This window comes from Tinamus guttatus, unplaced genomic scaffold (genome assembly GCF_059628265.1).
Source record: "Tinamus guttatus ecotype Peru unplaced genomic scaffold, ASM5962826v1 Tinamus_guttatus_pri_ptg000286l, whole genome shotgun sequence".
Taxonomy (NCBI): Eukaryota; Metazoa; Chordata; class Aves; order Tinamiformes; family Tinamidae; genus Tinamus; species Tinamus guttatus.
Genome location: NW_028288820.1, coordinates 406,592 through 418,502, shown reverse-complemented (window position 1 = coordinate 418,502; position 11,911 = coordinate 406,592). Strand labels below are relative to the sequence as shown.

Below are 11,911 nucleotides of genomic sequence, written 5' to 3'. Positions count from 1 at the left end.
GGGCTGGGTTCGCGCTAGGCTTTTTTGGGTTTTGTTTTTCTGAGCTGTGAGAAACCAAGGGAAGAGGCTTCTTGATCTTTTGTTTATTTTGTTCTGTTGCTTTGGGGCCTGAAGTTGTCAACAACTTGTTCTTGCTGTTTGAATTTAAATTTCTCATTAATGTTTCTTGGATTGGGATTACTTGGCTACTTGGAATGTTACCAGTCTGGAAAGTTGCATATTAAATTTTTTTATTTGTTAAAATCTGAGATTTTTCTACATCTGTCCAAAGCAAGACAGGCTTAGTTAGGATGTTGGAGAGGGTAACGGGAAGCCAAACTTCGCTCAGTTGGTAGAAGAAATAAGGCTGCCTTTCCAGAGGACGGTGATGTGATTGCGTTTGCTCTTTTGGTGGAGATGCTTATTATGCAGAAGAATGGGAGCACTTTGCCCTTTTGTCTCTTTTGAACTTTGATCAGTCAGGTCAGGATTATTTATAAACCCAGCTGCTAATTGCATTGTTTCTCATTTCACTGACCAAAGGTGTTTTGGCAGCCGTCCTTGTTGCGGCGAGTCTTCCCAGCAGAAGATACTCCAGCTGAAATGGGTGACGAGGAAGCAAAGAACTTCCCTATGGAGCTGAGTGAGAAAGGAGGTGTGGAGAACAACGGATTTGTTCAGAATGAGGCTTTTGATGAGAAGGAGACCAACGCAGGTAGCCAAGAAGAAATACCAAAATCGTGTGTTGTTGGTGTGAACCCTGCGGCTCTGGAGGAGTTGCCTCTGAAGCCGTATGCTGGGATGCCGAAGGAAGTTCTGCTGAAGTTCTCCAGACAAGCCCGCTACAGAGTCACCAGAGAGATTCTCTTCTGGCTTATAATCGCCTCGGCAGTCCTGCTGGTGTGCTCTACCATTGCAATTATTGCTCTGTCTCCCAAGTGCCTCAGCTGGTGGCAAGCTAGTCCTATTTACCAGATCTATCCTCGTTCTTTTAAGGATAGCGACATGGATGGGAATGGTGATCTGAAAGGTGCGTAAAGATATGTTTTTTACTTGCAAAGCTGGATGCCTCTTGTCTGTGTGCCGTGGATATGTGTGTTTGCAAGTAGATAGATACGTGTAGCGATATGTGTGTGTGCATTTCTATATATGTCCAATGAAGTCACCTGTCCAGAGAAGAGAAGCTGTCTCTGTAATCGCTGACTGCAGCTCCCGCGTCACTAATGGATCCCGTTGGGAGCTGCTTGCTCAGTTGGTTGAATGTGAGGCTGGCATTGGAATGAATGTTCAGAGGTGGGGCCGAGAGCAATCAGCAATACAGCTGCAATCAAAGCAGAATGTCTCGCAAGGTGAAGGTCGAGCAGGAGGATGTGCAGTCTCCAATACACAGTCATGCTGGTCTGGCAGCTTCTCCATAAAGAGCAGTGGGGGAAAAGTAAAGCTGGCAGCGTAAGAGTAAAGGAAGATGTGTTACTCTTTTCTCAGGTTGTGGGGTTTTTGAGCTCCCATGGGTGTTCTGAGAAGGCTCACCTGATACCCACAGGCAGTGTGATGCCCGTAATGGTCTTCCTTGGAGGGAAAAACTGGAATCTTAGCATTAAAACTGGACTCATCTTCCTGTTGGGTACTTGGAGGATTAATTGGCATTCCTTGAAATGGGAAAGTAATCCAATTGTTGCTTTTTAATGAATACAGGAGTCTGTTTTCAGAACAAAATGTTAAATGTAATTTAATAAATGAGATTATAAATGTTCTTATAATACAGAGTGGAATCTGCTTGGATTTGATGTTTTTTAAATTTCAGCTTTATCATCCTTAGAACTGGCTTTGAAGGGCCTTGATGCTGTCAGCTTATGATATTTCAAGACTGTGAGGCTACCTAAGCTCAGGCATGGTTACATGGAAAAAGAATCTGTCTTTTGTCTTCGAGAACCCATGGCAAACTCTCTTTTATTTATTTTTCTTTCCCAACAAAAATTGTGTGTGTTGTCAAAACAGATGATATCCTTTTCTTTTAAATAGGCATCCAAGAAAAGCTGGACCATATCATGTACTTGAATGTAAAAAACATCTGGATCACCTCTTTCTATAAATCCCCCTTAAAAGACCTTGGATATGGAGCTGAGGATTTCTATGATATTGACCCCATGTTTGGGACAATGACTGATTTTGAGAACCTGATTGCAGCTATACATGATAGAGGTAAAACTGTGGCCATGATGAAAATAAGTGTTAAATGTTATTAAATATTAAATTATATTAAACATTAAATTCACCTATTAGAAAGTTTTAAGAAAAGAAACCAAAAAGAAATTCACCTCCATGAGAGTGTCCATAGTGGCAGGCTGGCATGGTTGAGCATGTGCTCCTTTCCACCTTGGAAGTTCCTTGTGGATGGCTGCTTCCTGGAGAGCACAGGAAAGCAGCTGGGAGCTGAGGAGGGGGCTTGTGCTTCCTTCCTGCAGTTGCTTCCTTGGTTCGTGTGGCTGGGCCCTGGACCACGTTTGCTCAGGTGTTTCCTCCCTGAGCTGAGCAGAGGGTGGTTTGCCAGGCCCCAAAGCATCTTAAAAACCGCCTAGCCTGTGGGAAGGGTGAGGAAGAACCTGTGTTCCCTGGTACTAGAGGGGTTGGCACCTTCCTCCCTTGAGAGGTGGGAGACAGACCTTCAAGCCACCATCAGTGGTGAGGGTTTGTGAAACAAAATCTGTTCCAATTTCTTTTTTTTTCCTCCTCCTTTCTACTCTCCAGAAAAGAAGAAGGGGGGAAGAAAAAAAAATAAAGCCAAAAAGGACCAGCCTATATACCAGCCATCCTGCAGGTCATCAGAGGGTCTTGCTGCCCTAGCTGTGTTGGTTGGGGTGGTCGTGGGGCTTCTGTCGGGCTGTGCGTGGGCCCTGCTGCCGCGGCTGCGCGCTGCCCGTTCCCCGGCAGTGCCCGAGGGAGCTGCCCTCACAAACGTGAACTTTGTCTTAACCGGCTGAATTTAATCCTTTTCCTGCCTCGATTTATAAGGGCTGAAGCTGATAATGGATTTAATACCAAACCACACCAGCGACAAGCACAGGTGGTTCCAGCTGAGTCGCAATCGCACGGGCAAGTACACGGACTACTACGTCTGGCAGGACTGCGCGCAGGCCGGCGGCTCCCTCACGCCTCCGAACAACTGGGTACGGGGGGGAAGGCTCTTGCCGCTCACCGGCGGGTCGGCAGGGTGCCACCGTGTCACGACACCCACCGTAGCGTTGTCGTCCCCGCGCGTGCCAGGCTGTGAGCGGTTCTGCAGGGGTACCCGCAGAAGCTACCTGACGAGCTCGGGTGCGTGAAGCTCTAAACCAGCACAGGGATGAAGGGTTCCTACTTCAAACAGGTTAGAAGAAAACCCAACCCACCCCCCCCCAAACTGTTTAGTCTCTTCCCAAATGTTAGATTTCCTCTTTTGAAGAGCAAAAGGAAGAATTGCGCCCAGGTGGCTCGGACACCGCCTTGGCCACCTGGGTGCTCTGCTCCCAAAAGCAGCTCTTGGCCTTTCTGCAACCACAGCGGTTGGTGCAGGGGGGCGGTTCAGGACAGCTCGTCCTGGGCTTTTTTCCTCTTTCCTCAAGGGGGAACATGCAGGGACCTGCCTTGCCTGTTTTGTGCCCTCTGGGAAAAGCAGCAGAATATGCGGATTTGTTGTGAAACCGACCTGAGGTGTGTAGGAGAGGAATTTGTGGGTTGGAACTGCTCAAGGTGGAGTTAACAGAGCTGTAGTGTCCTTTGTCATATCTAGCCTCAATTTTTGTTTTAACTAGAATTGTAAGAGTTAGCTGTAGTTCCTGGAATTTTTTTCACAGAAAAGACTTTTACAGAGACTTTAAAAAATAAAATAAATATAAATATTGATGTAGGAGCTTAATCGGGATGATAGATTGCAGAAACTCTACATTGAAACTGTTTTTAATAAGAATGTTAAGAATCTTCCTACCCATGTTTCCCCATCTATTCCTAATTATCCCTAGTGAAAGTCCATTAAAAAAAAAAAAAAAAAAAAAGAACACAAAATGCATCAACATCTCAAAAACCGCAAGCACCAGATGTGGCGAAGCATAGCTGAAAGCAAGAACAGCTAACCAGAGAAGGAAATAGGAAATATAAATAAGCATCAAAGTCAATTCAAAATTTAGTCTATTAGTATTGTGCTTTATTTTATGCTTGTAGTGCACCATATTTTAAAGCATGTGAGCAAGTAAATGTTTTTTTAAATTGAATTCTGATTTTTTTTTTTCCTTATGTGAACAGGTGAGTGTCTATGGGAATTCCAGCTGGCAGTTTGACGATGTGAGAAAGCAGTGTTATTTTCATCAGTTTGGGAAAGAACAACCAGACTTAAATTTTCGCAATGCTGCTGTCCAAGAAGAGATCCACGTAAGTGCGCGCTGCACCGTCCGGCGCGCGTTGCGGGCTGCCCACAAGGAGAATATTGCTGCTGCTAGCCAAGCAGCTGGTTCTACACTTGATTTGAGTGTTTGTGTTTACACAAGTGACAGTCTAGTTGGAAGTAATTCAAGGATTAAAACCTACGCAAACAATTGAAAGAATGAAGTGTCTAGACAAACATTAAGTGTATAAGCAAAATTCAAACGGTGTATAATGAACGCAGTATTGAGCTATATGGCTTTGAGTCTTCTTAATTTATATATATATATATATATATATATATATATATATATAAAATGGCAGTGGGTTTTGTTGCAGCATTTTGGGTCTTAGAAAGGTAGGTCTAGAAAGGTGCCCCGTTGTTGCTGGCTGATGTCCCCTCCTCTGCCAAGTACCTGGCAACACGATCTGGATAGGCCCTTGAACCAGGACATTGCATCTGAAAAGGAGTCCCCTTTTCCTTCCTGCTAAAGGTGCTCTCAAGATTCCTTTACACTGATGCTGCAGGAGCCTTCTGCTTTTCAGTCTAACCTAATTCAGTTTATGTGTAGTTCTCTATGAACCAAACTTGTCCTTCAGCTTAAGTAGTTTTTTTTCTACTCTTCTTTAGGCTTGTTTGTTTTTCAGCTCTGATAACATCCCCTTTCAGCTTTTGTTTTGCTAGATTAAATAGGGCAGCTTTTTGTTTTTCCACATTGGGAATGGCCAGAATTAAAAACACTTCACCAGAAAAGATGTCTAGCTTGAATCTTGCACAATGGCATAAATCCTTCCCCCGCTATGTCCTTTGACTGGTGTTACTTGTTTTGAAGATGGATGCTGGTAGTTCAGTAGTCTAAGGCTACTGCTTCCTCAAAGCTATTAATCGCCATTGGTCTAGTCTCTTACTAGCGATGATTAAATGAAATAAGACGTTTATTGCATTTGGATGCTGTATCAAGCACAGTAAGTAATGGAAGAACCACCATGGAACATAGTGTCTCTTGCACTGGAGCTTGTGCTCAAACACATCTGACTCAGCTGAGTGGACAGAAATTTTAGTCCTTGTTCACACAAGTAGCTGTTAATTAGCCTGTCAAATACAGGCTGATGATGCTGAGTTTTCTCTAGAAGGTGTTTGCCTCTTCAGGTCCTTGAGGCAATGCTGATAAGAGTTAAAAGGAATGCCCAGACTTGTGGATAAGGAAGAATTAAGAGTTTTGGTCTATCTACAAAGCTGACAACTTTACAAAGAGGGGAAATGGTTTGCATGCAGGTCTCCCAGCTTAAGCCTTGAGATTAGCCCTAAGTGCCTGGTACTTTGTCCTGTTGAATTTTGGTGTGTTTCTCTGGCAGCAGCCCTCAAGGCTGCCCAACTTGGGTGTGCTCTATCATGTGGCTGCCTCTCTCTGGGGCCCGGTGCTCTCTGGGGTGGTTGTGGGTGCATCGAGGAACATCTTTGGTCACAAACGTTAATGAAAACATGAAGTGAGACTGGCCTTGAGAACCATCCCCGAACAAACCCACTAGTAACCTCTCCAGCATGATGCTTCCCTAAACACTCCCTTTAGACTTGCCCTTAATTTTTAGTAAAATTTGAAGTACGAAATCGAAATTAAGTTACATATTAGTATCTGCTAGTAGCATGCTGATAATAAAGAAAACTGAATGTGTTTCCAATGGGATTGGCTAACTTGGAGTTCTTAACTTTTTTTTTTTTGCCTAGGATATTATCAAATTCTGGCTTGGCAAAGGAATCGATGGATTTAGTTTCAATGCTGTTAAATTTCTTCTTGAAGCAACGCATCTAAGAGATGAGCCTCAAGTGAACAAGTTAGAGAGTCCAGTAATGTATCATTTTTCTGTCTTGTCTTTTTCCCCCTTTTCTACTTAGGGCATTTTTTACTGCTTTGTTTCTTAACTGTGGCTTAAAGAAGGGTGAGGTGCCTCCTCACCCACACAGAGGAGAATCCTTATTTCTGTTCTGATAGGGCTGTTTTGAGCTTTCTGCCTAAAATAATTAGCTTTTTTGTTTGTAGTCTAGTAAGACCTGGGTTTTGAGTTTTAATAATTTATCAGTTGTTGTGGGGGAGCCCTTCTGCTGTAGTAGGGTCAAATCTCTATCTCACTTGAGATCCCAGAGCAGTCACTAACAAACATTCCCTCTAAATTGCTAGCAGGAAGCTGAATAAAAATAAGGCATCTTACCTTGGCAATGTGTGGCAGACACATGCAGGAGCATGAAATGTGGTATTCCTGCTCCTTGCCTTCGCTGGGGCTGTGAACCCGACGGCGCCAGCCGGCCCTAGGCCGCAGTTCGGCTGCCGCGCTGACGTAGCGGGATCAGCTGGACCAGCCTCCTTGTCCCGTACGTTACCACAGCACCTTTCCCGCTCTCCGGGCCGCGTTGTGGCTGCGGCCTCCATGGTCTCAGCGGCTGCACGTGGGGCCTGTAGGCCAGGGCTGAGCGCGGGTCCTTCCTTCTTGATGGAGAGCTGCCAAATCAGCCAGCCCTCCTCCCCTGCCACTCCTATACCCCCGAGTGCAGTTGGGATCTGTGGTGTTAGTGTTGTGTGTTTGGTTTAAATTTGTAATCACAAAGCAAGGTGCTTTTGCTAGGGAGAATCCTCGCTTCTCGGTGTGTGAGCGAGTGAGTTGAGCCAGCAAGACCTGAGCAAGCAGAGTGGGTTTTCGTGGGCCCTTTTCCTTTCCAGAGAAGTTACCAAATTGCAGTCTCAGCACTTAAAAGTGCGGGCTTGTCTCACTGCCACCTTAGTGTGCTGAACAAATTCATTTAAGTTACGAAGGACAGGAAGAAGGTGGAGTGTTGAGGCTTCAGAAATACCAGAGGACTAATGGGGAATGTCGTATTGGTCTTCAAGGAGGATATCACAGCCTACTCGCAGCTCTACCACGACTACACCACCACGCAGGTGGGGATGCATGACCTCCTGCGGGCCTTCCGCCACACCATGGATCAGTACAGCAGCGAGCCGGGCCGCTACAGGTACGGGTTGGTGTGGCCACTGATTTCCTTGCCGTTATCACCCTCTCACCAGCAACAAAACCTTTTCTTTTTTAATGCCATAAAACACATACAGTGTCGTCTTCTATGAATGCGAATGGCAGAGCATAGGCTGTACGGTCTCCTCCCCAACGCGTTGGGGAAGGAGGAGGGCAGAGAGTTGGCCCAGATATTTCTGGTATGTGTATGGGCTGGATATAGGAGTATGCAGGATGTGCTACCAGTGGGACCACTGTAATTAAAGCCCATGAGGTTGGTTTATTTTCTAGCATTAATAATACATTAATGTCGGATACATAGTCTGAAATTGTTAAAATGGAGTTAGGCAAGTACGGTTTTGAAAAAATATTCCTCAAATCGGATCTTTAAAGACTTTTTTTTTTTGACTCCTGGGAAAAATCTACAAGAAGTGTGTCTCCTTAATACTATCTGCTTTACAAAATATTTATAAGTTTCTCTATGTTAATCCTCGAGTTGAGGGGAGCAAACATCAGGCAAGCTCTGTTGTTTTTCTATGTATGTTAAACAGCATTCCTAGCTTCCTTCAACCCTGTCCAAACCAGAAATGAGCTGAAAGAAGGTATCTGTGCCCTTCTTGTAGGTTTATGAGTTCTGATGCTGATGACGAGGAAGACACTGAAGCAACAATGATGTATTATGGCACATCTTTTAGCGAAGAAGCAGATTTTCCCCTCAATTTCTACCTAATTAACTTGAAAAATCTATCGGGTAACAGTGTATTTGAAGCTGTCAACTTGTGGATGAAAAACATGCCTGAAGGAAAATGGCCAAACTGGGCGGTAAGACCAGGCCTCTAGGAAGGGTCTGTTCGTAGCAGAGATGATAGAAACTTCCCCATGGCCACGAGATTTCTGTGGCTTCGGCAGCAATCTGTGCCCATAGCTGAGCTCTAACCTCCCTTGTTTCTGCCTGTTACGCTGCTGACAGGGCTTCTGCACCCAAAATTATTTTGGACAGTTTTGGACAAATTATTTTACAAGGGAAGAGGGGCTGCAATTCTCTTTCATATGGCAGTGTGAAGACATGGAAGTTTAAATGGATTTGTTATCTCTTTACTCTGGTCCATATAAATGATGTTTGAAGCCCCCTTTTTTTTGTTGTTGTTTTTAATCTTTAACTAGTTTCACATTTACCTTGGCTCTTGTAATGTGTTTAACTGCACGTTGTCTTCAGGTTGGAAACCCTGACAGCGCTCGGATTTCATCTCGGATTGGAAAGGAGTATGTCAATGTTATCAACATGCTGCTCTTAACCCTTCCTGGCACATCTATAACTTACTACGGTGAAGAAATAGGAATGGAAAATATTGCATCAGAAGAGGTAAAGAGCTTATGAGCTCTGTCCCTGTGATTATTCAGTTCTGAGGGAGAGAACTTTCAGAAAAATAGTACCTTTTGTTTAACTGACTAAATGCAATCTCTCTACACCTTTTAAAGGACATTTCTTTTACTTTTTAGATCCCTTTCTACAGAAGTTTTAGGTAGCTGAGCCTGGGAGCCAGGGGCTCACCTCATTTAATGGTGGTTAGTCATGGCACAGAGCAGGACATTTGAGTGCAGAATAATTTAGAAGTCCATTCCAAGCCAAGGGGTGAAAATGAAGGGGCTTTGCCTTTTGCACTGGCCTGACCCGCATAACTTTCAGTTTTATTGGAAAGCTGCTGCTGTGGAAGGAGGCAGCCTCCGATGATGCTGCCACCAGTATCAGCTAGTTTGGTGCCCGTGGGGGAAGAGAGGCTTTTGCAGAAGTGCAGGATCATGCGATTCAGCTGCCATGAAGTGCTCCTCTGCTCCAGGAAAACTGTCTCTTTCTCTGAAAAACACCTAGGTCCAAACATCTCAGTTTTCTTATTGCTGCTGACTGAACAGGACTGATTCACAAAGTGGCTTGCCCTGAGGTTGGCTCCTGGGGTTTTCTCCTTTAGTGGTTTCCCTGTGGCTCAGAGTTTTCTGTCTAAGCAAAACTGCTCTTTATTCCATCTGGAGAGGAGGAATCCCTGATTAATAGGTGAAAGATGAAAAGATGCAAAGTGGCATCTGCATCTATGCTCAGGGCATAGTTTGTAGCCCTAGTGTTTGAAGCTTAAAAAAAAAAAAAGATGTTGAGCATTACTGGAGTTGAAATTTTAGGATTTATTATTTTTCTGCTTTTCAGAACACATTAAAAGGAGAAACCCATTATTTATATTGTCACAAAGCAAAGTGACAACTTCTTTTGTTGAGCTGCTGTTCTGACAGGTTCTATTGGAAAGTGCCCCTTATACAAAAAAAAAAATTTTTATAGAAAACAAACCATCAAAGTATATGCAAAATATTTTAGAACCTCTGTTATCATTAAATTCTTAAGTGTCAGATCATTTGGCAAGCTCTTCTCTGAAAGTGAGAAAACTTTTTCAAAATTTTCCTGAAATCTTCAAAGTGAGAATTTCAGTCGTCTTCGCTGAACACTCCTTAACCAGCTACAAACAGGTTTTCAGTAGTTTCTGCACTTCCCCGCAGGTGTGAACACTTCCTTTATCTTTCCAATGTAAAAAGCGCTGTCCAAATTCTACCTCTTGTAAATACAAGCTTTAAGCCGAAGCGAAAGGGTTGTGACTATAAAACAACGGACACGGAGCAGCGTTTCCGAACTGGTCGTGGTTATTGTTGCCACTCTCTCCCTAGGACTCGTTGCCCCGTTTTCACCAGCTGCCCGTGCCGGTGTCTGTTGGAGCATCGTAGCTGCCGGCAGCCTCGGGCGCTACTCGACTCCTTTGGCTACTGCTGCTGTACCTATAACTGCCATTTGTTTCCCCCCACTGCCAGTGACTGACGTTACTCTTGTTTGCTCCCCATTTCTCTAGATTTGGAGCAGGCCTTCGTAGATCTCAATTTAAACAAACAGAATGAAAACTGAGGGTGCTGACGGTGTGGAAGAAGATTTGAGTTTAATGGATGAGCTTTCAATATCATCAAATTAGGTTACTTTTTGGTAATGGTTCTAACATCCCTTTTTTTTATTTTTCTAGGAGACATTTCCAGAGAAATCCCCCATGCAGTGGAATGACAATCTTAATGCTGGCTTTACTGAAGGCAACAGTAGCTGGTTACCTGTTAACCCTGACTATGAAAGTGTAAATGTTGAGGTAGGTATTTATTTGTGATGTACCAGAGGGCTAAAAATATTTTAATAAGTGGATCTATCTATCTGTAAATGGAGCTTTCTTTTACCTAGTGGGAATGGCAGTATAGCTAATATAAACAAACTCAAGGGAGGACAATAAAAAGGAACTGAATCCTAGCAAATTTTATTAGAAAAGGAAATCCTTGTGGCAAGGAGTCTACTTCATCTGTATTCATTTAAGCAAAACAACTTCAATGATGTAGAAAATGTAGATGCAATTTGGTTCTTTAACAACCTTTTAATGATTTTAATATTATATTGAAATGTGATCTTTTTTTTTCATTTATAATAGTATAGAAAGCACTGTCCTTGCAACAAGAAATGAACATAGACCATGTCTAACATAAAATGGTAATACAATGTTGAAGGCAGTGGAGTAGTGTATTAAACACACTTATCTGGAGTGCTGGCCAGACCTGGAGACAAACATTTCAGATAAACCCAGTGACTGCAGTAGATCTGACTCAGAGAAAGGTCCAGCTGTGGCTTTTGGCCAAATACCTGGTACTGTCGGGGACACCCTGGGGGGAAGCAGCAGTCGTCAGTGAAGTTCTGTCCTGCCCCTGATACTGCCCAGCTCCCAAGGCAGAGGAATTAGCAGATGAAGTTGCAGAGATGCCATTGTCAAAACTGATTTCCAGCAGCTGTGTTCTGAAGGGCCTGTGTGGACATGGTTTTATTCTGTGGAAAGAAGTGGCTCTGTTAACGGTGTGATGATTTTGTTGCAGACTCAGAAGACTCAGTCCAACTCGAGCCTGAATTTGTACCGAGCGCTCTCTTCGCTCCGCAACACGGAGCTGCCCCTTCAGCGGGGCTGGATGTGCCACATCTGGAACGACAGTGACGTCTTTGTGTACGTGCGGGAGCTGGACGGGTTGGACAGGGTCTTCATGATGGTTCTCAATTTTGGACAGGAATCAACAGTAGACTTGAAAGCTGTAGTTCCCAACCTCCCCTCGGAAGCTCTCGTAAGGCTAAGTACTAATTTTGGCAATACTGGTAAAGCTGTCAATACCCAAATAGTTAAAACTGACGTGGGAGAAGGCCTAGTCCTTCAATACAAAACAGGAAAGCCAGTTCATGCTATGGAAGCTTTTCAAGAAAATTGTTTTGTGGCAGAGAAAGCATGTTATTCCCCTGCCTTCAATTTACTCTACATGAACTGCTAAGTGCAGAACTAGAATAATCAAGCCCTCATTAATTCAGAAAATGTTGGTTTCGGGGAATGTTAGAATTTTCACTGGCTTTTCAAACTTCCTTTGTGTGTAAAATAAACAGCTTAGAAAATAAATTTCATACCTGACTGTCTTGCATCTGTGCTGGTGAGGA

The 11,911-nt window shown here is 43.8% G+C and overlaps 1 protein-coding gene across 1 annotated transcript; it reads left to right on the top strand.

Moving 5' to 3' along the window:
* The first annotated feature begins 502 nt into the window (after positions 1-502).
* Positions 503-11,876, top strand: SLC3A1 (solute carrier family 3 member 1). The gene is made up of 10 exons (XM_010222711.2): positions 503-1,009; positions 2,002-2,181; positions 2,992-3,146; positions 4,258-4,383; positions 6,101-6,220; positions 7,257-7,381; positions 8,001-8,199; positions 8,594-8,740; positions 10,428-10,544; positions 11,311-11,876. The coding sequence occupies exons 1-10, from the start codon at positions 583-585 to the stop codon at positions 11,749-11,751; spliced, it is 2,037 nt and encodes a 678-aa protein (XP_010221013.2). The 5' UTR covers positions 503-582; the 3' UTR covers positions 11,752-11,876.
* The last annotated feature ends 35 nt before the right edge of the window (positions 11,877-11,911 follow it).